Source organism: Notolepis coatsorum (assembly GCF_963971535.1).
Source record: "Notolepis coatsorum genome assembly, chromosome: 7".
Classification (NCBI taxonomy): domain Eukaryota; kingdom Metazoa; phylum Chordata; class Actinopteri; order Aulopiformes; family Paralepididae; genus Notolepis; species Notolepis coatsorum.
Genome location: NC_140171.1, coordinates 87,985,160 through 88,011,610, shown reverse-complemented (window position 1 = coordinate 88,011,610; position 26,451 = coordinate 87,985,160). Strand labels below are relative to the sequence as shown.

General features: G+C 43.1%; 1 protein-coding gene across 3 annotated transcripts in view; it reads left to right on the top strand.

The window, feature by feature from the left end:
- slc8a1a (solute carrier family 8 member 1a) overlaps nt 1–24,425 on the top strand; it is a gene marked incomplete at both ends in the record, with an annotated part of 87,249 nt that extends 62,824 nt beyond the window's left edge. For all 3 annotated transcript variants that reach the window (XM_084318497.1, XM_084318496.1, XM_084318498.1), the window contains 2 exons: nt 22,134–22,406; nt 24,049–24,425. In XM_084318497.1, the coding sequence (XP_084174623.1) occupies nt 22,134–22,406; nt 24,049–24,425 (650 nt within the window). The remainder of the gene's footprint in view (nt 1–22,133; nt 22,407–24,048) is intronic.
- Between the last annotated feature and the right edge of the window lie 2,026 nt (nt 24,426–26,451).

The window sequence follows — 26,451 nt, the reverse complement described above, 5'->3', positions numbered from 1 at the left end:
TTTTATGGTTGCGCAACCCGTTCGTGTGTATGTGTGTGTTTAAGGTTTGGTTAAAACGTTTAACCATGTGATGATTAACTGTGGGTTTTGTTTATTGTGGTTTAACCAAAGGTACCGTTTCATATTGAATCTGTTGGTCTTATATTGCTGATATGGATTCTGATAAAGGTGTTCAGAATCCAGCAGAGACCAGCGTTATGGTTGAACAGCCCGCCATGGCTGAAACGCATTGTAAAGAACCTTCATTGGTTGAAAAGTCACAGCCCACACCCACAGTGGCTAAAACACAGTCCGAAGTGGACACAGGTCAAATCACACACAATGTTGATACCGAAGCACAGCAGGTCACAAAACGAAAGAGCAAATTAACACCAAAAGCCCTATTGGATAAAATTGACACATTACATAAATTACATAAATCTAAATTTAACAAGGCTTCTAACTTGCAAAAAACTATTTTGGGGTTAATGCAAAGTGGATGCAAACAGGAGGTGCAATGCGCATTTATGCAATATCTCCACATATGCAAGGAAGCAGCAGCAAACCAGGAGGCTCTGTTGCCAATAGTACCTCCTGAGGAAAGGGGAAAACATGACATTTGGTTCAAAGTAGAGCTGGGCATAGATAACATTTTTTAATCTAGATTAATCTACCTGCAATCCTGGAATTAATCTAGATTAAAATGGCTCAAAAAAAATCTGCCAAAGGCATTCAAAATAGGTGTGTTCTACCAAAATAATGACAAGAGGAGGAGATTTATCCTTTCCTCTTCATCTGAGGAGTCACTAGCTGTTCTATCTCCTTGTTCAACAGCATGAACATGTCTCTTCTTTTTGTAATTTCCAGTGTTTCTTTTAAAACCAGATTTATTGTAATTTTCTGTGCCCTTCCTTTGATGCCATTAACATTGTTACACTGATATTGACAGCTCTCTCCAGTGTCAAATCACTCTCTGTCAGTAGTTTCTTCTGTGCACCTTCATTTCTTAATCCACACACAAACCTGTCTCTCAATGTGTCTTTTAGTGAATCTCTAAATTCACAATGCTGCTGACTGGTTGCTCACATACAGACTGCTGCAGAAGCAGGTTTCTCAACAAATTCAGTGCAAGCTCAGTGTAACAGTTCCATGAATGAATGAATGGATGAATGAATGAATGAAAACGTTGTTTAACAGATTGCAGAATGGGTACAATACAGTACGGCTCAATACATACAATTGTTAAGGGGATGCAGACCAGAGAAAGACGTTTGTCTTGTTTACATCAGGGTCCCCCATTTTCATTTCATATTGCTCCACATTGTCATTAGCCCCTTTCGTGACTGTGATGCACCGAGTGAATCCACAGTCACTTGCTCCTCAATAGGAAACCAACCTAGATTTACCATGAAGGACTGGTTCTGGCCGAACCGTTCGTTATACAAGTATCACAGAGGAATTACAAAGGTACTCACAGTTGCACGAGGGTTTCGGACAGAGATACGGGATGGTGCGCATGCGCTGTGATCACCCAATGGCGGAAATAATGCCGTTTTGAGCAGTTTATAAAAATTATTTAAAATGTTTATTAGCAACGCAGAGCTTTCAAACCATCCCGTATCTCTGTCCGAAACCCTCGTGCAACTGTGAGCACCTTTGAAACGTCTCTGTGATTCTTGTATAACGAACGGCTCGGCCAGAACCAGTCCTTCATGGTAAATCTAGGTTGGTTTCCTATTGAGGAGCAAGTGACTGTGGATTCACTCCGTGCATCACAGTCACGAAAGGGGCTACATTTAGGGCTGGGCGAAAAAACGATAACGATAACTATCGCGATAAATTATTTCCTCGAAATAAACATTAAAAACGTGGTCGCAAAGTTTCGATATATCGATTTTCCAAGCTTGGCTCCGTTCAGCCTCGGCTCAGCACACTCACTAACAACAACCAACCTTACGTGATGACGTGCTACGCACAACAGCTAACAACCAATCAGTGAAGGAGATGGCCGAGATCGACGGAGACCCGGAAGGAGACCCAGAGCGGTAGGACTCACTCAACAACAAGGCTTGCTAGGCTAATTAGCTTGCACGGCGTTGTTTTATATATTTACGTGCCGAGTATGTGTGTGTGGTGAATTCTGAGGCCACGTTTATAGTAGTGGGGGTATACAGTGGAAGTCGTTTCAATATATTGTGGCGGAAGAGAGTATTTTAGTGTGATATTTAGCACATTGTCATGGAATACACCGCGTAGAAGCAACAGGCTGGCTAGGTTAACTAGCTTGCACGGCACTGTTTTATATATTTACGTGCCGAGTATGTGTGTGTTTTGAATTCTGAGGCCACGTTTATAGTAGTGTGGGAGTGGACGTCGTTTCAATATATTGTGGCGGAAGAGAGTATTTTAGTGTCATATTTATTGTCATGAGATACTCCGCTTGTCGGCTAACTGCTAACGTGCGAGGACTGATGACGACATCAACTCGACTTGAGACATTCGCAGCAGCATATTAGAAGTTAATTAAACTTGACAGACATTATATCGACGATAATTATCGATATCGAATTATATGAAAATAATTTTATAATTTAATCTCGATAACGTTTTTGGTCATATCGCCCAGCCCTAGCTACATTGTCATCAAACGGTCCAATATTTCCAATAACCCAAGCCATTTCTGTTGTAAACACTCACGATAGTCCAGTCGATCCTTCCTTTAGTGTGTAAAGTGGATTTCCTCCTCTTGTAGATGTTTGCAAGTGCCGCCCGATCAACGTGAGCTAACATGCTAACTCGCTAACGTTAATAATGTAAACAAAGCTTGCAACGGACTTCTTCTTTCTTGCATTGCGCAGATTCAGACGTCCTCATCGCCGAATTGTGTTATATCCTGAGGACTTCTTAACCTCACCTGTATAACAATGATTACCGGACCACTACTTTAGTTTAACACATTATTCTGACTACAGCTCCGGTAGTGCAATCACTTCCTAGTACCACAGTTGGGAACTATGGCAAGTATTTAAGGACAATACAGACCCAACGTTGAGAAAAAGATTAACGGCGTCAATTATATTATCGTGCGATACTAGTCTCGCGTTAACGCCGTTAACGGCCCAGCTCTAGTTCAAAGCCAAAATTATCAATGTCAATGACTTTATTGATGGACAGGACAAAAATGATCAAACCTGTGGAAAGTGTTAATGATGATGAGGAGGACGTGCAAAATCTAATTAATCCAAATGACAGCATTTCTAATGTGGAAAGTGTTAATAAGAATGAGGAGGACGTGCAAAATCTAATTAATCCAAATGACAGCATTTCTAATGTGGGAAGTAAAAAATCTGCTCACAAAGGTCACACAAGGTCTGGTACCAGCAGGTCCAGCAGATCTTCTACCTCAGTAGCTCGCTTACAGGCCGAGGCAGATAGAGCTTCACTTGTGATTCGCGCTGCAGCGTTAAAGGATAAACACGCTCTGGAGGAGCAGGAACAAATGCTGAAAAAGGATAAACATGCTCTGGAAAAACAGGAACAGATCCTGAAACACACCCTGAAAAAGGATAAACACGCTCTGGAAGAGCAGGAACAGATCCTGAAAAAGACAAAGGAAACGATGGAGCTTGATGCACAACTGGCAGCTACCAACGCAAGAATAGCAGTATTACAATCCCCCAGTCACCAAGCTCTTTCACTCACACAGTCCGATGGAATGGACTCCTACTACAGGAAAGGAACAAGGTTAAAGGAACCCTCAGTCACTCTCAATCCTCATGCAAAAGAATATACATCACTACCACAGCAACCGTCTATGCAACCACCAGAACCACAGCAACCATCTATGCAACCACCAGAACTGCAGCAACCATCTGCACAGTAATCATATGTGCAACAACCATCACTATGGAAACCACAAGCTATGCAACAGCAATAACCACCCATTCAACCACCACCACCCTGGCAAATACAACAACCTATGCACTTGATGCAGCCAACACCCATTCAACAGCCCCCATTTTGGCAAAGACAACAATCTATGCTGTTACAGCTAACTCTCATTCAAACACAACCGCCATCTTTACAAAGACAACATGTGTCTTGGGATGGAGCACAGGACAATACAACTCACATGGGCCCTCCTGTGCAGCTAACGACCCCAACTGTAATTTCACCTCAAAGCAATGAAACCTCAGTTGTATGCAACCTATTAAAAAGGCTAAATGAGATAACAGCAATGCTAGTGGAGCAGCAAACCACTTAGGCGAGTCAATATATGGTTTAACCCCAAAAAAATGTATACAAAAGGTTTTTCAATGGATTCTGGTAGTATTTGGCGTGCTAAATAACATACTAAAAGTCGACCAAAATCGACCCCTCCGAAAGCCGTCATTTCCAAGATGGCGTCCCAGATGGCGCCGGGGCGATTAAAATGGCTATATCTCAAATTAAGAAAATGGTGCAAAGGATTTCTCAACTGATTCTGGTACCTCTGGGCATGCTCACTAACATACTAAAAATCTAGGAAAATACACCTTCCAGAAAGGCTTCATTTTCAAGATGGCGTCCAAAATTGCGGCTGGCCAAGCTTAAAATGGCTATATATATGTCAATATAAAAATTATATAAATGATTTTGTCATTTGATTCTGGTACCCCAAGTACCCCTAGACATACTTAGGAACATACTAAAGTTTTAGGGAAATACACCTTCCGAAGAGGCTTAATTTTCAAAATGGTGTCCAAAATGACGACTGGGAGCTTAGAATGCCTGTATCTCAAATGGGAAAACATTTCTAAAGGATTTATAAACTGATTCTGGCACCTCTATACATTAATAACGAGCAAAATATCTAGCTAAATATATCTGCTAGGAATGCATCATTTGCATCATCAAAATGGCTGCCTGTAGCTTATTTTGGCTAAAATTAAAATTGGTTATTATATTCAACCTAGAAAGCTGGCTTTGGTGTTGAACACAAAATAAATGACCCACTTATTGTGGTCTTTAGGCCTACTCATCATCATCTTCAGGATCCTCTGGGAGAAACTTGTTATGTGGATTGTCACATTCATGAAGTTGACATGGTCCACAGACAGTAGTACAAGGTAGTCCATATTTTCTGCATGAGCAGCGAAGTGTCTTGCAGGCAGTGGTACAGTTACAATGAATGACCTTCAAGAGACTGTCTGGAGCAGCATTCATTGTTGACATGAGTGGGACAAATCTATTGTCCTGCAGGTTCCAGCCCCAGTCTAGAGCATCTATACCATCATCTGGTCCCATCCAGACCATGACCTGGTAGTATGCTCTACGACAGTGGAATTTGGTAGCAGATTCAGTTGGTGGTAGACGTTCAGGCGTTACCGTTGATGAAGCTGAGACAACCTTCTTGCTGAAAATGTTATATCTCATTTTTGCAAGCGAATCTGTGCACTTTCCACCAAAAAAGACAGCCATTGCTTGGCACCCAAGGTCATCGATCACATTTGTTGTCTGGTTTGGTACAGTGAATGCATTGGCACAAGCCTGAAGGACAGGATCCCCTTTTACAAGTTTTTGGAATGCTGTATTTTTGCCAACTCCGAAGATCCGGGAAGTTGTGTCACAGCCAGTCACAGCATGGATGAACAGCAACTGAGAACACACATCCTGTCCGAATACTTCTTTCAAATGGTTTATGGCGTACACTTTAAAACTGCCATCAGCTTTCGACTTGTCTGATCTGAAATAAAGGCCCTTGCTATCTCTCTGTGCATAGTAAAGAAGTAAGACGAGGAGATCAGTATCTTCTCCAATCAGCGTTGTGGTGTGAAGAAGAGATGATCCCACTGCGGCCCTTACTATGTCTACATCAGCATCTCCAAGTGAATTGACCACAGTGCAATCCCGTTCTTTCAGTTCATCACTTATCATGTGGATCAGTTTCTGTTTATTCAGATCTCTTGACAGGAACTCCTCCTTCTTACCTGAGAACTCTGTCTCAGCAGTGAAGTTGACAATGGGATGAATATTGTTTCCTCTTCTTTGATGTGTGTTGTCTTTAATGGATGGCCCATCCTCATAGCCATCAAACACAATGGTTGTAGCTGAGCCATAATGTTGGATGGTGAAGTCTGCATATGACTGTGCAATTTTACCATAGCTTTGTCCGTGCTTCCATTGTATTCGGTGAAGGAGTGAACCACCATCAAGAACATAATGCTCCGTTTCTGGTACAGAATCTAGGATTGCATCACTTGCATGATCACAGATCGCGTGCGCTAGTTGTGGTTTATCAGCTTTGCGGAAGACGTTTCCGGCTTCAAAGAGGGCAGGAGGGAAAGGACTGAGTTCGTAACGCATAACCTCCTCCAATGACAGCTCTCCAGTTTGGGAGACAATAAGGAAACGTTGAAAAAGAAGTGCAGAATCAATGATTCGATCAGGAGCAACCTTGATAGACGATTTTTGTCCAAGGGTTATGGCTTTATCCTTTCTACTAAATGAAAATGTGAATGCCGGCTGTCCGATCATTTTGTGCATGATGTTGCGTCCAACAGAGTCATAATCATGCACGTTCACTCCATCCTCAGCGACAACACCTGTAACAACATTCCTTAAAGAAGAGTCTGGAGAGAAAGGTGAACATATAGCAAGTTTTGAAGTGATCTTCTCCAGGTCAGCAGCATCCCTTTTCATCCTTGCCTCTGTTGAATCCTTGTGCTGTTCTGATGTTGTGTATGTCTGGTTTGAGAACTCCTGCATTGCGGTGTTATACTCTGATGTTATGCCCTTTGACATTGTCCAAAGGGATCTCTGATTGTCGGTCATTCCACTTCCATGTGTCATCCCTCCTGTAGTCTTCAATGACCTCATCAATGTTGTTTCGATTACAAGATCTGAGCTGAGGCCTGCCCATGATTGGCTGCTGCGACGGATAACATGAAAACCCTTTTCAAATTGTCTGAAGACATCTGGGTGGTTGATGTGAAGCTGACTCATCTCTTGGACATAAAAGTGTGCCGATTTCAAGTAATTGTAATGCCCAGCCGCAGCGAATATCGGCATGCATTCAGAAACAGCGCGTAGGTGCAAAAGCCAGGAACCTGTGCGATCTGCTGTTATCAGTGACCTAGCAACTTCTAACATGTGTTGGTAATTTAGCCACAACTGACTAGTTTTGGATCTAGCACACAGTTCCATCTTCCTTTTTCCCAGCTCTTCATTTATTGTAATGAGGGTCTCTGATGTGAACACTGTTTCCAATGGCATTTCACCCTTAACTATTGAGGTATACATTGCTTCAGACTGTTCAACCATTGCTGCAAATTCATGACTATCATCTACCATTTCTGATATTATCATGCGGTTAAGATATTTGTCAACCAGAAGATGGCCACGGAATGCTCTCTGAACTGATTTGCCTGTCATCATATGGGCTACTGAGTTCTCCCCATAGACTACCCCTAGAATCTCCTTAAGTCCTGTACCGTCCATCAGTGTACCAATTGCTCCTAGCTAAAAAGGCTTCAACTATGCTAGCTTGAGAGCTGAGAGTGCAAACACCTCTGTCAAAGACTAGAATGAAACTGGGGCTTAAATAACACTGCCAGGTCAGACACGCCCAGGCATGCCCAAACACAGGACTAGGTCAGAAAAGAAAGAAAGAAACTGATTCAGAAAAAGAAGGCTTCAACGATGGTAGTTTGGGAGCTGGAGAGTGCAAACACCTCTAACTATAACAACTATAATGGTCAAAAAGAAGGCTTCAACTATGCTAGCTTGAGAGCTGGAGAGTGCAAACACCTTTTTTAGTAAGCTATTTGTATTTGTATAGTCATTTTAAGCTCCTGGGCGCCAGTTTGGACGCCATCTTGAAAATGATGCCTTTCCGGAAGGTGTATTTTCCTAGATTTTTAGTATGTTCACACGCATGTCTAGAGGTACCAGAATCAAGTGAAAAATCATAGTTATATATTTTTTTCTATTGAGATATATAGCCATTTTAAGCTTGGTCTGCCGCCATTTTGGACGCCATCTTGAAAATTAAGCCTTTCTGGAAGGTGAATTTTCCTAGATTTTTAGTATGTTAGTGAACATGCCCAGAGGTACCAGAATCAGTTGAGAAATCCTTTGCACCATATTCTCAATTTGAGATATAGCCATTTTAATATCTCCACCGCCATCTGGGACGGCATCTTGGAAATGGCGGCTTTCGGGGGGGTCGATTTTGGTCAACTTTTAGTATGTTATTTAGCACGCCCAATACTATCGGAATCCATCAAAAAACCTTTTGTATAAATTTTTTTTGGGTTAAGTGCTTTTTTTTCATAGATTGACTCGCCTAACTCACTTACTGCCACCAAGAGAGATTCCATATTTTGATGGGGATCCTCTGCATTGTCAGAGCCTTTGTTCATTGTGTGGAGAAGAACACAAGAAACAGAGGTGATTGTTTGTACTTCTTGGAGAAGTACACCAGGGGTCAGCCCAAAGAGCTTGTGCGTAGCTGTCAACACATGGCTCCAGACAGAGGTTATGATATGGCAAAGTACCTACTTGAACAACACTTTGGAGATGAATATAAAATCACAGCAGCTTACATGGAGAAGATGCTCAACTGGCCGCTAGTGAAGGCTGAAGACATAAAATCTCTTCAAGCCTATGCTCTTTTCCTTCGGGAGTGCTGTAATGCTATGAAGAATGTCCAGTACATGAGGGAACTCGATATGCCAGCGAACATGAAAGTATTGATTTCAAAGCTTCCATACAAGCTCAGAGAGAATTGGAGAGTCTCTGTATGTTCGATAATGGAAAAACACCATCGCAGACCACAATTCATGGATATTGTCACATTCATTGAGCGCCAGCTAAAGATTGTCTCAGACCCAGTCTTCCGGAGACATTCAAAATACACCACCAAGTACAGGAAGTAAACCTATGAACATGAACAGAATGAAATCACAAATTAAACCCAAATTCAAAGGAGACAGTTTTGCAACCACAGTTACTACCATCGAAACCCCTGCAAAGCAAAGAAATGCATCTGCTCACAACACCAACACTTGTGTATGTTGCTCTAAAAATCACACTCTGGATCAATGTCCTCAGATGGAGGAGAAGACACACAGGGACAAGATTACTTTTATAAGGCAAAAATGAATCTGTTTTGGCTGCCTTCGCATTGGACATCTTAGCAGGAATTGCGAGAAGCGCTTGACTTGCAAGGTGTGCAGCCAAAACCATCCCAGTGTTCTTCATATTAATCAGAAGGAGAGAGCAAGCAACACAAACCAGCCAAAGAAACCTTCGGTGAGTAACGCACAGATCTCTTTGCAAACATGTGGACAAACAGGGGCCGGAAGCAGCAATGGGACTCTGTCAATCTTGCCTGTACAGGTGAAGTCCAGCAAGGGAGACAAAATCATCACAACATATGCATTTTTAGATCCAGGCAGCACTGACACATTTTGTTCAGAATCCCTAATGAGAAGGCTGAACCTTACAGAAAGGAAAACACAAATCAGCTTACATACCATGGGCCCAAAGGCATCTGTGTCCAGCTACATACTGACAGACTTGGAGATCTCCAGCCTCACTGGGAAACAGTTCTATGACCTGCCCAAGGTCTACACCCAGAAGAGGATGCCCGTAACCACAACATCATTAGCCAAGAGGAGTTGGCTAAGTGGCCATACTTAGATGGGGTTGCCCTTCCTTGGATTCAAGCTGTTGAGTTATTGATAGGTACCAATGCCTCAAATGCTTGAACCTTGGGAAGTTGTGAATAGTCGTGGCAATGGCCCATATGCCATTAAGACCCTATTGGGGTGGGTCATTAATGGTCCCCTATCAGGCTACAGTGAGCAGCGGAGTGAGAGTGTCAACCCCGCTGCTATTGTTAATAGGAAGGTGGATTGAAGGCCCTGAGTTTTTTTGGAAACCAGAGGAAGAGTGGCCAGATAGCATCTTGGAGTACAACATTGCTGCTGATGACCCTGAGGTCAAAAAGGATCTCACCATCAACGCAGTAATTGTCGATGCAGCAAGTGCCACACACCAACTGATCACTTACTTTTCTGACTGGAAAAGGTTGAAAAGGTCAGTTGCTTGAATCCTGAAATTACGAAAGACTCTATTGGAGATGAGTCATAAAAGAAACCAACTGAGTCATGAAGATGCAGACAAAGTGGAACAGGAAATGCAACAAAGTAGAGCTGCATTGGGAAACCAGAACTTAACACCAGATGATCTTTCTACAGCTGAGTCTGCCATCATTCGCTTCACTCAACAGCAAAAGTTCCCTGATGAACTTGCTGTGTTGACATCTGGAAAGGGTGAAGTAAAGAAAGACAGTCCCATCTATAAACTGGACCCCATTCTGGAGGATGGCTTGCTTAGAGTTGGAGGGAGGTTGAGTAAGGCAGCAATGTCTGAGGAATCTAAACATCCTGTTATCCTCTCAAAAGACCTCCATGTATCGACTCTCATACTAAAGCACATCCACGAACAGATGGGTCATGGTGGGAGAAACCATGTTCTCTCCAGATTGCGCCGAAAATATTGGATCACTAGTGCCAATGCAGCAACAAGAAAGGTCCTGTCTGACTGTGTCTTCTGCAAACGCCATAGAGGAAAGTTGGGTGAGCAGAAGATGTCAGACTTGCCTCTAGAGCGAATCGTTGCTGATCTTCCTCCATTTACCAATGTTGGAGTTGATTATTTTGGCCCGATTGAGGTCAAGAGGAGACGTTCCTTTGAAAAGCGCTATGGAGTCATTTTCACCTGTATGGCATGTAGAGCAGTCCATTTGGAAGTTGCTTATTCATTGGATACGGACTCCTGTATAAATGCTCTATGCAGGTTTGTTTGTAGAAGAGGACCCATCTCTCATTTAAGATCGGACAATGGAACCAATTTTGTTGGTGCTAAAAGAGAGTTGAGGGAAGCTCTCGCTGCTTTAAACCACAGCAAAATACAATCAGCTTTTCTGGAGGAAGGAATTCAGTGGAGCTTCAACCCACCAACAGCCTCTCATCATGGAGGTGCATGGGAGCGCATCATACGGATGATTCGACGAATACTAACATCAGTTCTACACCAGCAAACCTTGACTGACGAAGGATTTCATACAGTGCTGTGTGAAGTCGAAGCCATTCTTAATGACCGCCCCATAACAAAGTTGTCTGGAGATCCCAACGATCTGGAAGCTCTCACTCCCAATCACATTCTCACAATGAAAAGAATGCCAATCTTGCCACCTGGATTGTTTGAGAAGTCCGACCTCTACCTCAAAAGGAGATGGAGACAAGTCCAATACATCTCAGACCTTTTTTGGAAACGCTGGCTGAGAGAATACTTACCTTTGCTACAGGAGCGGCAGAGGTGGAGTAAGGAGAGACGAAGTCTTGTCCCTGGAGACATTGTATTGATCGCAGACGCTACAGCTCCACGTGGTTCCTGGTTACTTGGAAGAGTCCTGGAGGTGTGAATATTAAAGGCAACCTACTTGTGTTCAGCTTTTCGTTCAGCGTTTCCCTGATTGGCCACACGGCCACGTGACCGCCCTAGCACACGCCCTTATCCGCGCCGCGCTCGTTGTTGGTTAATGTTGTTGGTTAATGCCGCATCGCCGCATCACTTAACGCCGCCATATAACTAACTAATATACTAATACTAATATACTAATATAACTAACTAATTCGCGATGGACCCTGCCGCCAACGTGCAAGCTTTTGTGCCAACGTGCAAGGCAGATATTTGAACATCGTCCCCAAAATGAATGGAAGCGAAATAAAGAGAGCTTATTATTAATCAGTCAGCAGCCTCCAACGGGCGAAATAACATCACAGCAGTATAGTTTGTTTATACTTCAGAAGTATGATATTTGAACATCGTCCCCAAAATGAATGGAAGCGAAATAAAGAGAGCTTATTATTAATCAGTCAGCAGCCTCCAACGGGCGAAATAACGTCACAGCAGTATAGTTTGTTTATACTTCAGAAGTATGATATTTGAACATTATGCTCTGCGAAATAACATTATACACTCTGCTGCCGCGTTCGCTGCGCGCTTCATTCATTTAATTTGGGACCTTGCAGGGACCTCTGCTGCCACGTTCGCGGCAAAAGGGGGTGGGGGGTCGTGGCCAATCAGAGAAAAGCTGAACACAAGTAGGTTGCCTTTAATATCCACGTGTCCTGGAGACCTATCCCGACAGGAAAGGACTGGTGTGTTCTGCACGAGTGAAGACAAAAACGAGCACACTGGATAGACCAGTAACTAAACTTTGCTTGCTTCAAGAAGCTGCAATTTAAAGCTTCTAATTCAAATAATTGTTTTTTGAGTTCTTTTTTATGAATGTATTGGCTCCATTACGTAAATATTATTTTGAATTGTTCCTGGCCTCCTGCCATTCTCAATTAGGGGCCTGTGTTCGTGTTGATGTGTCGTATAGGTCGGCGTTCAGTGTAATTAGGATGAGTTTTTTGTATTATATTATTTGGTGGAAAAAAGGTCAATAAATGGATTGGCATATCGAAAATGATACGAGCACTCTGGACATTGAATTCTTCAAGCACGCGTCTAACTCAAGCCAGCCCACTTGCCCCTCGCAGTAGGCTTATAGGTAAAGGCTCTACAGTAGGTGCTTTTCAAAAGAGTTCTATAACAAAACATCTAAAAGGGGATGTAGGATTCCGCGCAAGTGGCTATGTTATTCACAATCTATGGACCAGGCGTACTGTGAGCAGTGCTGGCTGTTCGGTGACAGACCGTCTGCCCATCACCTCCACCAATCGTGGAGAATAGGAATAAATGATTGGCAGGGTCTCTCTAAAAAGATTAAAGAACACGAATTCTCTCGCTCTCATTTGGCAGCATGTGTCGTTTATGATACGTGGAAACATAATGTGACCATTGACGCGCAAATATCATCGGAGTTTAAGAGAGAGGTGGGGTTTTGGACCGAGGTCCTAACCAGAATAACTGATATGTTACACTAACACTGGTCTCTCGCAACTCTGCTTTCCAGGGTCACAGAGAGAAAATAGGTGATATATAGATAATGGTAATTTCTTATCAACCATAGAAGAACTTATGGCGCGTTATGATCCAGTTCTGCAAAGGCTTATTTAAAGCAAAAAGAAGATGCACTACCTAAGTCCTCAAACTCAAAACGAAATAATTTCATTACTATCGAAAAAAGTGCAGGACACAATCATTGCAGACATAAAGAATGCAGAATTCTATTCGATTATAATGGATACTACCCAGGACATTTCAAAAGTAGACCAACTGAGCCAAGTGTTCAGATATGTTACTATATCAAATGATGAAAATGGAAACCCTACAGAGGTGAAAATAAACTAATGTTTTTTGGGCTTCCATGGAGTCACAGACCAAACTGCCGCAGGTCTCGAGAGAGAAATTCTCTAATCGATGGAGAGAACGGGGATACCATTGGGAAGTGCCGCGGACAAGTATATGATGCGGCTAGCAATATGAGTGGCGTCTACTCCGGTGTACAAAAACGCATAAGAGATAAAGAGCCCAATGCAGTGGACGGATTCGATTCCAATTCCAATGTAACCTGTATCCTACTCGTACTGGTTATGGCGAATAAAACATTCTATTATTCTAACCTGTCTCTGCGGCTGTAGCGTGGCTGGGGGCCTGGCTGGGCTGTCTGTCTGCTGTCTGCCTGGACTCTGAGCTGATTGGGGGGTTGCTAGCAGTGGCCTAGCTGGGTTGGAGCTTACTGCCGATGCATCTGCAGTAATGTTAGAGTCTACCAGTACCTTTGCTGCCTGCTGGAACAATGATGTTATTTTTGGTAGCTTTGCCGTCTCCTGTTCGGCTTTCACTCTCATCTTGTTTTTCTGAGCCCCGCTTGGGTATTTGCACTTCATTTTTACCGGCAATGCAATTAATGAACGTTAAATTAGCAATGCTTCCCACTTTGTTTTGAACGTTGCCCAGCCTGCCAATGAACATTAGTTATCAGCCGGCTAGCCCTATCGCAGGTGAGCAAATAATTATTAGAATGATACACATGACGGGGTGCCTAGCCCTGTTCCCGTTACGAAATCTAAGAGGATAGCCTACAGTGGGGGTGGGGCCTCCTAAGCTCCGGGGCTCCCCCGCACCGCGGGGGTGCGCGGGTCTCTGCTACACCACTGACTGCACGTCCCTGCTACACACTACACAATACACACTACACCCTACACCCCACACCCTACGGTTCCACTGATAAACACACCAAACACAAACTCCAACGCATCACCAAGACAGCCTCCAAAATAATTGGCTGCCCCCTCCCCTCTCTGGACTCCATCTACACCTCACGCACAGTCACCCGCTCTGGTAAAATAGTCAACGATCCCTCTCACCCAGCACACCTCTTATTCCAGCACATGCCCTCAGGTCGCTACAGGTCCATTCTAACCAGACACACGCTTCACAAACAGTTTTTCCCCCACAGCAGTCCGAACACTGAATACCCTGGCCCGCCCCCCTTTGCACAGACGGGGAAGCATCTGTCACTGACTGACACTGTTACCGTGACTGTCCTGTATGTATCTATGTATATATGTATTTATTGTGGGGATTGGGAGGTGGGAGGGGGGCGTTTTGATGTTTGATGTCTGATGTTTCATGTTGATGTAACCAGTGCCTAACAATCTGTACCGCAAACAATTACCACCAACCATCGTTGTGTGGCATTAAAGTATCTTGTATCTTGTTGTACACACTACACACTACACACTACACGCTACACACTCACTCACACCCTACAACTCACACCCTACACACTACACATCTCAGCCAGCTCTGGTACGTATAGCCTGCCACTCGCTACACCCTACACACTACACACTACACACTACACACTACACACTACACCCTACACACTGCAGCCTACACAATACACACTACACCGTACATGACACACTACACACTATACAGTATACACACTACATGGCACACTACACACTCTGGTACGTATATCCTGTCACTCACTACACACTCACACCTTACACTTACAGCCTACGCACTACACAAACACATACACACTACACAGATACATACACATACACACTATACAGCATACACACTACATGCACACTACACACTCTGGTACGTATATCCTGTCACTCACTACACACTATACACTACACACTACACACTATACCCTACACACTACACACTATACTGGAGGAAAACCAAGCTCACAGTCCACTGCGATATATATAAGGAAGCCATGACTGCCTATAACAAAGAAATACGAGTGGCAAGAAAGGACTATTTTTCGAAGATTATCACAGAGAATGTTGGAAACTCTAGAATATTATTCTCAGCCATCGACCAGCTACTCAACACTGCCCCCACCCCTCCACAGTCATCTGCATCAAAATGTGAAGAACTAGCATTATTCTTCAATAACAAAATAACTTCAATTAGAGCCAGCATTAGTCCTAATACAAACATGGACACCATCAGCAAACCCTGCGAAAAAGTAACCATAGGAAAATTTGCTTGCATTACATCAACTGAGCTTTACAAAACTGTCATGGAATGTAACTCCTCCACTTCCTGTATTGACCCTATACCCACAGCATTTTTTAAGCGAATATTCGAGAGTATTGCAAGTCATGTCCTAAATATTATAAATACATCGCTTCTGACAGGTATTTTCCCAGACGCATTCAAAACAGCTGTATTACTAAATTCATTCACCATTTATCAGCAAGATACTTGAAAAAATTGTCTCAATACAAATAAACTCCTTTCTCAAAGAAAACAACATCATGGAGGAATTTCAATCAGGCTTCAGAACGCACCATAGCACTGAAACTGCTCTTACAAAAATAATTAGTGACCTCAGAATAAACTCTGATGCAAACAAAGTCTCAATTCTCGTCCTATTAGATCTAAGCGCAGCGTTTGACACGATCGACCATGATATCCTAATAAATCGTCTAGAAAAGTTAGTTGGTCTTTCTGACTATGTATTAAACTGGTTCAGAACATATATCAAAGGGAGAAAACATTACGTCAGGCTTGGAGATCATTCTTCTGAGAAACATGACACCTACTTCGGAGTTCCACAGGGGAGCTGCCTTGGTCCATTATTATTCTCACTATACATGCTGCCACTCGGAGACATCATTAGAAAACACAATGTATGTTTCCATAGTTACGCAGATGACACACAATTGTACATCTCCGCTCTTTCCTCCTCCCAGGACGTACTAGACCAGTGGCTCTCAACCTGGGGGTCGGGGGCCCTAAAGGGGTTGTTTGAGATGTTTTTGTCAGGGTTGCAAAATAGTTCATAATCTTTGGTATATATGCTTTTTCTTGTGAAATAATTGTTTTTAATCGAAAGCCTTCCTTCAATCATTAATCAAGTTAAATGGACTGAAAAGGGGAGATAGAAAAGCATAATTTTGTGTCAAAGTTCATCTTCTGTCTCTGCTTGACTGTGTAAGCGTGGTGAGCAGGCTGTTTCTAGAGGTCACACACCAGAACAGGGTGAGAAACACTACTGAGACCCACTACCATGTTGGAATGGATTTTCCTCTCTGCTATTTTAAGCTGTCAGTCTGGTCCTAATGGCGGCCTGTCTGCATGGCGCCAGCGGAGGAGACCAGGTCCTCTTGTCTCTGATATGATAAGAGACCGTCTCCGTCCTCAGATGTGGACATTCATGGGGAGAAAGAGGGGAGGAATATTATTGAGGAAAAGAACATTTTATAAAAAAATTATTTATCCTTTATTTATCCAGGAATGTCCCATTGAGATACAAGATCTCTTCTTCCTGAGTCCTGAAAATACATGCTGTTAAAGTGATATTTTGTGTAAATGGTATTTTGTGTTCAAATAAGTGTCTACATGTTCAAATAATAGCTCTACATTCTGACAGCCATCACTGATATAGAGTGTTTGGTCAGTAATATGGGTCTCCCAGTAGGGCTGAGCCCAAACGTTCGAAGGTTCGGACCTTTGTTCGTTACGTTGGCACTCAAATCTTAATTAATGGGTTTGAACCTCTGCCTTTTTTTTTTATTCTTTAATTTTTTTAAATGTACACAAAAAATATATATCAGAATGTGACAGTACTATGTTGTGTTTAATTTGAAATTCATGAAAGTCACGCACAAACACAAAACACAACACAGTCTAGTCGAGATGAGGAGGGGTCACCGTCCGCCATACATTAGGCTTGTTTGAGATGAGCTAGGCCTGCACAGTTTTGACCACGGCCTTGCCAAGCATGTTGCGTGATGGTTAGAATGTTGTCCGACTTGCTCTGGATATCTGACTGTGCAAGCCGTGGAAATCTCATGGTAGCAAGGCGCTCACAGTTTTCAGGGCTAGGTGACGCAGTTGCTCTCCACCGACTGCTCAACCTCATGCATGATGGGAAACTACTTGCTCTGGTTTTCGCAAAGCGCCCATTGGCTCAGAAAAGTTGTCACCACCCACAAGGAAGTTATGAGACGTCTATCTTATCCATCATTATTCCAAGATAAACTTCATGAACTGTCAGACAGACACCAAATTATTTTTATCAGAGTACTGACATTCACAATTGAACGCTTTATGTATTCCTCATAAATGCTGTCTTAATAAACATCTCTGCAATGCATGGAGTTTATATCGAAATAACAGTATCAACCCCCCTGAACAAAATATAATGAGAGTTATTTGAAGAAGATCTTGGTACACAAACCCCTGTATCAAATAACAATAATAATAATAATAATAATAATAATAATAATAATAATAATAATAATAATAATAATAATAATAATAATAATAATAATAATAATAATAATAATAATAATAATAATAATAATAATAATAAATTAAGACTTAATTCACATCAATTTGTAGTGAGTATTTCTACCTGTTCTCATTATACCTCCCACGTAAAATCCAAAGGATAATTAGCTGGCCAAACATTATCAGTGCTCTCGGTATTTAATTAGCTGACACTATAATATATAGGCCTATATCTCGTTGCACACATCTTACATCATAAAGCGTCTGCTGAATAATTCTGTTTTGCCTTAATATATATATATATGTGTGTGTGTGTGTGTGTGTGTGTGTGTGTGTGTGTGTGTGTGTGTGTGTGTGTGTGTGTGTGTGTGTGTGTGTGTGTGTGTGTGTGTGTGTGTGTGTGTGTGTGTGTGTGTGTGTGTGTGTGTGTGTGTGTGTGTGTGTGTGTGTGTGATTGTATCCGAATAGTCCCACAATGTACAAGTGCACTGTTAATATTTGTGTCCTTTAAACCTTGTTTTTATGTGGACATAAATAAAATATTCTAAATGTGTGTGAACGTGAACGTGAACGCGATTATATGCCATTGCAAGACAAGGCGAGCAGGCTATAATCAACTCAAGAAGTGTTTGAGAGACACTCACTCACACTCACCAGTCTTATTTCATAATACAATGTTTCTGAATGGACGTTTGGATTAAACCAAGTTACTGACCATATTAACCATTAACAGGAATGTAACTGAAGTTACTGACCATATTAACCATTAACAGGAATGTAACTGAAGTTACTGGCCATATTAACCATTAACAGGAATGTAACTGAAGTTACAGTACTGGCCATATTAACCATTAACAGGAATGTAACTGAAGTTACTGGCCACATTAACCATTAACAAAATATTTAAAAAAAAAGTTTTATCAACTTTTTCTCCTTTTTTCTATTTTTCCTCCCATCCCAATTCCGTTGTGCCAATTCTCCCCTCCCCTGTCTTGAACGTTGCTCGCATATGCCCCCCACTGGCCGGTTGTAGGGAGGATAGAAGCCTTGCATCACGTGTCCCCTCCGATACACGAGGAGGCAGCCTGTCACATCTTTTCACCTGCCAGCGCGGACTCTCATTGGCGAGATGTAACGCTTGGGTTCTCTGTCCCGCCTGAGAACCACCCACCATTCTGACACCTGTCACTGGGGTTCCCTGTCACTTATCTCCCTGTCACTTGTCACTTATTGTTTGGGTCTCCTGATTGGTTGTCATGTTGGTGCGCTTGGTATGTCAGGAATGTGGTCGTACTTAAACCCCTGTCTCTCTACTTCCAGTTGTCAGATCTTCTCATTCTCCTGCAGAGTACACGGCGGTACCGCAGACACTGGACGTTGCTGTCTTTATTGTTATCATTATTATCTTCTCTCCTAGACGCCCTGCGTCAGTGTTACTATCTGTTGCTATTACTCTAGGTGTACCGTTCTACAAATAAAGAGAACCACCGTTAACGAGTAAACAACCCTCTCTGCCTCTACTTATTACTCCACAACTGGAACCTACCTGTCTCCGTCGTAACAGCGAGGTGTAACGTGTGGGAGGCTCACACTATCCCCGCCATTTCCTGTCTCTGCTGTGCAGGCGTCCCCAACCGACCTGTAGGAGTCGCTGTCCACAACGTCCAGATTACCACCCATCGACTTCCACCTGCTAACTCTGCCAATTGAGTTAGTATGACGGCTGGCCCAAGCCGGAGGCAACGCAGACAGCCGGAGTCGAACCCGGTGTCTCTTGCGTTGGTGACGAGTGCAATATCCGCTGCGACACCCAGCCGCCAATATTCTACTATTTTAAAGGATGTTATCTTGTGTATATTTTAAATATTCAGTCATTCATATATCCGCTGTTCATTCCCCTATCAGCCATTCCATGCTGCATGTTGAGGGATTGAGGACACACTTAGCTTTCTGTATTTATCTGTAATGACAGTCAGATCGAGAGTAATGGGTCAATGGCTTTAACAATAAATGTAATAGGTCACATGGTACTGCAGTTGTAGTACCAATTATGAGGTCAGCCCTGTCATGACATAATCATTTCCGATATTGTGTATTTGTCATTGAAGCTTAATATTTTCCAATGCCCAGAGATGAATAAGGGGAGTGACTACCATTGACTAGGGGGGGGTCATTTTATCATATCTGAATGAAACACATTGAATTTGGATACAAAATACACAATGTTTTGTTTTATGACCTTTTATATATTTTGTTATTAACACTTTGGCTGCCTAAGGTTAAATTCATGATATACCATAGATTGCCAGCGCTATTTGTCTATGGAGAAAGTCCCCTTCTTTGCAGGGCTATAACTTTTTAAATTCTATTGCTACATTGCCATTATTAGGGCCCATTCAAAGTCCTATATGTATTGTTCATTGTGTAGCAACGTTAAACCTTTTCATTCACATATTCATAGTAAAGTATGGTCTAATGTATAAGTATGTTTTCATCTCTTTCTGCAGCTTTCTCCAGAACGTGATATATAGCCCCAAATGCATTATATTGATGATGAAATACAGTTTGATGGCAATCAGCGCGATATAAAAAATTCCAACTAGACGTACTTCTAGAAGTTACTACACGTCATCTGATGTTGACCGGATGGGCGAGGGGGCGTTTATAATTCCGTGGGCAGCGTTATACCAATCATCTAATGTGGGTCAAATGTTGATAATAGCAGTTAGTATCGAAGACGGTAACGTTACACGCTCAAACTCACCCCAGTCTCCGCGCGCCGTTGGGCGATCATCGTAGAGTAGAAATTATATCATTATGGGATGGCGATTTACCCGGTCCATCTCCAGCTTGTATAATGGTATATACGTCCAAATCATGTTGTTTATCGAGTTATTGGCAATCGATCGCTATGTAGCGTGACGAGCCAGAGTCACGGGACATGTACCGAGTGGCCGGAAGCAATACGGACGTCTAGCACAACCTCTATGGCACATCCTGTTTAAGCGATTGCGCCGATCGGCCACCAGATGGCGCTCCTGAACCGCCAGAGAGCTCAGTGGGTCCTGCTGGTGGATCTCAGGCCAGCGGAGGGGACATATGAATCCAATCGCAGATTTTTGAAATATTGATATAAGGACGACGTAAAGCGTACTCCGGCAACTTGAGCATGGCCGGGAATGACGTCTAAAGACGGTTCCCGGCACCCAAAGTGTTAACATTATCTAGCTAATACTTTGTTAAGGATGCACAAATATGCATGTTAGAACACGTGTTTTTCAGTGGATTTTAAGTCTGTTGATTATTCCGTTTCAATGTCAATAACCTGGAATCAGAGCATAAACCCTCTCTGAACTCACCGAACTGGGATGTAAAGATCTGGGGTGTTGTCTATGGAGCAGCCCCAGATGTGACAGATCACAGTGACATCACCAAATGGAGGGTTCTCTCCGAGTCCGAGCTTTAGGAGAGAGGAGGACCAGGATCTTCAAATCAAAGAATAAAAATAGAAAAACATTAATAATACAATTTAAATAAAATAATAATAATACATTACATTTATATAGCGCTTTTACGGTGCTCGAAAACGCTTTACAGTGTAAACAACAACAAAAACAGAACAAAACAAAAAGAGTTAATGGTCGAAAGCACAGGTGATAAGGTGTGTTTTGAGGGCTGTGTTAAAGGACAGTAGGGTGTTGGCAGTCCGGATGTGGCTGGGGAGGGCATTCCAGAGGGAGCAGCAAAAGACATGTGGCCCTGAGTCCAGAGCCTGGTCCTGATGGGAGTCAGTAGAGTCCAGAGCCTGGTCCTGATGGGAGTGAGTAGAGTCCAGAGCCTGGTCCTGATGGGAGTCAGTAGAGTCCAGAGCCTGGTCCTGGTGGGAGTCAGTAGAGTCCAAAGCCTGGTCCTGTTGGGAGTCAGTAGAGTCCAGAGCCTGGTCCTGATGGGAGTCAGTAGAGTCCAGAGCCTGGTCCTGATGGGAGTCAGTAGCTTGGCATCAGCAGACCTGAGGTGACAGGTAGGGGTGGAGGAGGTCAGAGAGGTAGAGGTGATGGAGAAGGTCAGAGAGGTAGGGGTGATGGAGGAGGTCAGGGAGGTGGGGGTGATGGAGGAGGTCAGAGAGGTAGGGGTGATGAGGAGGTCAGAGAGGGTGATGGAGGAGGTCAGGGAGGTAGAGGTGATGGAGGAGGTCAGAGAGGTAGAGGTGATGGAGGAGGTCAGGTGTGGTGATGGAGGAGGTCAGAAAGGTAGAGGTGATGGAGGAGGTTGGAGAGGTAAAGGTGATGGAGAAGGTCAGAAAGAAAAACATTGACTTGAGTTTTATCCCAAAGGAGGACAAGGATCTTCACGTCTAAATCCTTGCTCTTCTTTTGCTCCAGGCGACGACAGTGACGATGAGTGCGGTGAGGAGAAGATCCCGTCCTGTTTTGACTACGTCATGCACTTCCTCACCATCTTCTGGAAGCTGCTCTTTGCGTTTGTGCCGCCCACAGACTACTGGAACGGCTGGGCCTGCTTCGTGGTGTCCATCTCCGTGATCGGGCTCCTCACGGCCTTCATTGGGGACCTGGCGTCCCACTTCGGCTGCACCGTGGGCCTGAAGGACTCGGTCACCGCCGTGGTCTTCGTGGCGCTGGGGACGTCCGTACCAGGTCTGCCACACATGTGCATGAGCATGGGAGTAATACACACGTATACGCTGTACTCTGATGTGATATAAGATATACTCATGATATGATGTACTCTGATGTGATATAATGATATACTCATGATATGATGTACTCTGATGTGATATAATGATATACTCATGATATGATGTACTCTGATGTGATATAATGATATACTCATGATATTATGTACTCTGATATGATATATATACTTGTGATATGATGAACTCTGATATGATATGATATACTCATGATATTATGTACTCTGATATGATATATGATATCATTGTGAAAGGCTACTGACAATTTCTATAACACTTGAGTTAAAAGCTTTTGGATGTCCAGCCCCTAGTCAATCAAGCCACCACGCTGGACAGAACCGCTTACAGTTTTTGCAACGATGACCCACACAAGTAGGGTGCCCACCTGTCCCGCGTTTCACGGGACAGTACCGATAATGGGACGTTTGTCCCGCGTCCCGCTACAACAGAACAATGTCCCGCATATCATGGTAAAAACAATAATAATAATAATTATTATTATTTTTAAAATGTTTTAAATGTTGTTCATTTAATGCCTTGCTGCAATTAAGTGTGTCAGTGTCACTCGAGTCAGAAGAGACACGCACCTCTAGTCTACCCCTGCGGGGCCAGCCGTGTATAGGTGTAACAGTGACAGCCAATGAAATGGGTGCATTTGTCACGCTGTCCAAGGTGCTGAACTGCTCTCTCGTGCAGCCGTGTTGAGGCTTGAGTCCCGGGCAAAAGCCTGCTGCCTGTCGCCGACCCCTCTGCCGGTGAACACGCACCTCTACCCCCCAATTTCCGCTGCGTCGACTTTAATAAACGGCACGGCTCAAATACTTGACATACCGGAAAGACAGTTGCGCTGTCTTTAAACTGCTAATAATACTCCATGACTCCGGCGAGACGGAGACCTTGCACCGGGGGATGATGATGAGCCGCAAAGGCGCCGCCAGCGAGGGGCCGAAGCTGTCCAGAAAACCGTGAGAGAAGCTTGCCACCTCGCCCGCCACTAGCCCCCATCACTCACAGACACCGGGTCCGGTAGAGCCGGTATAGGCTACAGAGAGAGAGCCTCGCCGAGCCAGCCAGCCAGGGCACGTTAAATAAATCGTGAGGGGAAAGAAGAAAAAAAAGTTAAGCGCAGGCTGTGTGTTCTCAGTGAGAAGATCCTCCCGCAGCAGTGCTTTTGTGCAGTTACAAATCCAGGTGCTAGGTGAAGCATCTACAGTTTAAGATTAATAACAAAATGTGCTATATAGCCTACCGTCGGCGTCGAATATGAAATAAAGGCATTTAAATAATAAATACATTTCTTTAATTTTAATTAGCAAGTAAAAAGAAAAAGAAAATCATATATTTTTTTCCCTCACCTACGTGTCCCGCATTGTCCCGCAAAAGTAGTGCTGCTGTCCTGCGACTGAACAATTTTGACCTGGTCACCCTACACACAAGACGAGCTGAGCTGTATGGGGCAAAGCTGCACGCTTTAGTTTCATGGAAGGAGGCAGTGGAACATCACATGATGAGAGTTCCTCTCCATTTCTCACATTCTCATTTTTCTTTCCACTCTATTCCCCCGTCTCTCTCTCTCTCCTTCCCAGACACGTTTGCCAGCAAGGTGGCCGCCACGCAGGACCAGTACGCCGACGCCTCTATCGGCAACGTGACGGGCAGCAACGCTGTCAACGTCTTCCTGGGCATCGGCGTGGCGTGGTCCATCGCCGCTATCTTCCACCAGTACCATGGCCGGGCATTCATGGTGGACCCAGGCACCTTAGCCTTCTCCGTCACCCTCTTTACCGTCTTCGCCTTAATCTGCGTGGCCGTACTCATGTACCGCCGGCGGCCTGAGATCGGCGGGGAGCTAGGTGGCCCCAGGACCCCCAAGATCCTAACAACTGCCTTCTTCTTCAGCCTGTGGCTCCTGTATATCATCTTCTCCTCACTGGAGGCCTATTGCCACATCAAGGCTTTCTAAGGCACAACCGGAAAGTTCCCGAAAGGTTTCGTATGGTTTTTACCAGCGTTACCATGGTGCGTCCAGTTTTCCTAAAGGTTCCTGAAAGGTTTTGTAAGGTTTTCACCCAGTGTTACCATGGTGCGTCCAGTTTTCCTAAAGGTTCCTGAAAGGTTTTGTAAGGTTTCACCCAGCGTTACCATGGTTTGTCCAGTTTTACGAAAGGTTCCTGAAAGGTTTTGTAAGGTTTTCACCCAGCATTAACCTGGCTGCAGTTTCCATCATCATAAGTCTGGTGTGATGTGACTCATCACTTACCTGCTCAGCCACCCGCTAGGCTGTTGAGACATTTACCTAAATAATAAAGCCCTTTACTTTTTATCAACAAATATTCTGAATTCTTACCACACATATACTGTATGGTGGTAATTTGAGAAGACCCCCCTCCCCTATGACTGCTCACTTGCAAAGCTGCTGAACTAAGCTTGTACATTTGAATCCAAGACTTGTAGGCTGGCGTGTCCTGTTGACACATCCAAGACCTAAACACCTTGTTGGTCATCAAAGGCAACTGCGGTACTATAGTGGTGTTGAACTATCTGCACCACGATTACAAATATAATCTAAGGAAAGTGGCTTAAAAGAAAATCTGAGTCTGCCGTCTACCTTGCTTTAGGTCTTCTTCATCCTTCTGCTAACCCCAAGGAAACTATAAAAGCAAGAAGGGTGTGAATGCACATCAGTGCCAAGTGTGGAAACGTTCAGTTCGGCCGACGTTGAGTTGAATGGGATCATTATCTCCTCGTTGATGACCTGTCACTTAAACAGGTTATTACCTTGGATGTCAGAATCATCTGCAATTTGTTGCATTGTTAACTAGCTAACATTTGATATATTGTTTGATGTATATTTCCTCAGATAGCTGGTATATTTTTATATAGAACTGGCACCAAGCAGAGCATATAACACTGGTATTCTGACGTGATGACTCTTCCTTCTTTTATAGTTTCCTTGGCTAACACTAGGAACATCTGTTGAAATGGAGGCTCCGTGTTGATGACTCAACTTGTACATAGCCACTGCTAAGGATCCAAAATAGTATTTTGTTTAAGAAAATGCACTTCTATGTCTGTGCATAACTTCAAAGCTGAACAAAAATGGCTTCTCTATAATTATATAATCTATAATAGTACTTGGTTAAAAGTCCCCTCCACTCCAAAACGTGTTTTCTTTCTACAGTTGTTGTGCTATAGATAACATATTTATGTAATCATTTAAAAATAAATTATAATGATAAATCCACAGAGCTTTTAGAAAGGTGCAGAATAAAAGTATTGCTTTTCCCCCAAAACAATTATTGATTCATTAATTTATCATTAAAAAAGATTTGCGGGTCCAAAATGTATGTTGTATCCCCTCCCTACTTCCCATTTCCCCATGTGGATGAATAATTTAATGACATGCTTGTGCTCTAGTGCGACATCTGGTGGTTGAATGTTATCTATAGCACCTTTAACTCCTCTTGGCGGCATGACTTTGACTATACAGATTGTTATTTGTGCAGAACTTGGGCACCTTCTCACATTCCTCCACTGAAGGAGGAGTTTCTCTGTAGTTTAAAGGTCATCATCATAGATCTTTTCTTCTCAATGAGGGCAAAGGTGTATCGACGCTGCTCAGCCATTTTCAGTCGTTTATTGAACATTTTTGGTGGAAAAACCACACAAAACAAATGATTATACAATATACTATTTTTAAAGTGTTAAAAACACGTGTGGAGGGGATCTTTTAACACATCAAAGGGATGTTTTGAGTGTATTGTAGTGTTCTGATTTTCACTTTTATGAATATTTAATGTGATTTATTTTGTACTATTGTCTTTACTTGTGTAAGTGGACGAAGACAACCCCCCACACAAAATTGTTTGTGAAATCCTATAGACTACAAAGATTACATTTATTTAATGTTCTATATTTAAAATATCTTTGATACAATTCTGCATACCTAATTTGACTAATTTAGGAATTGAAACATTTCTATGTAAATT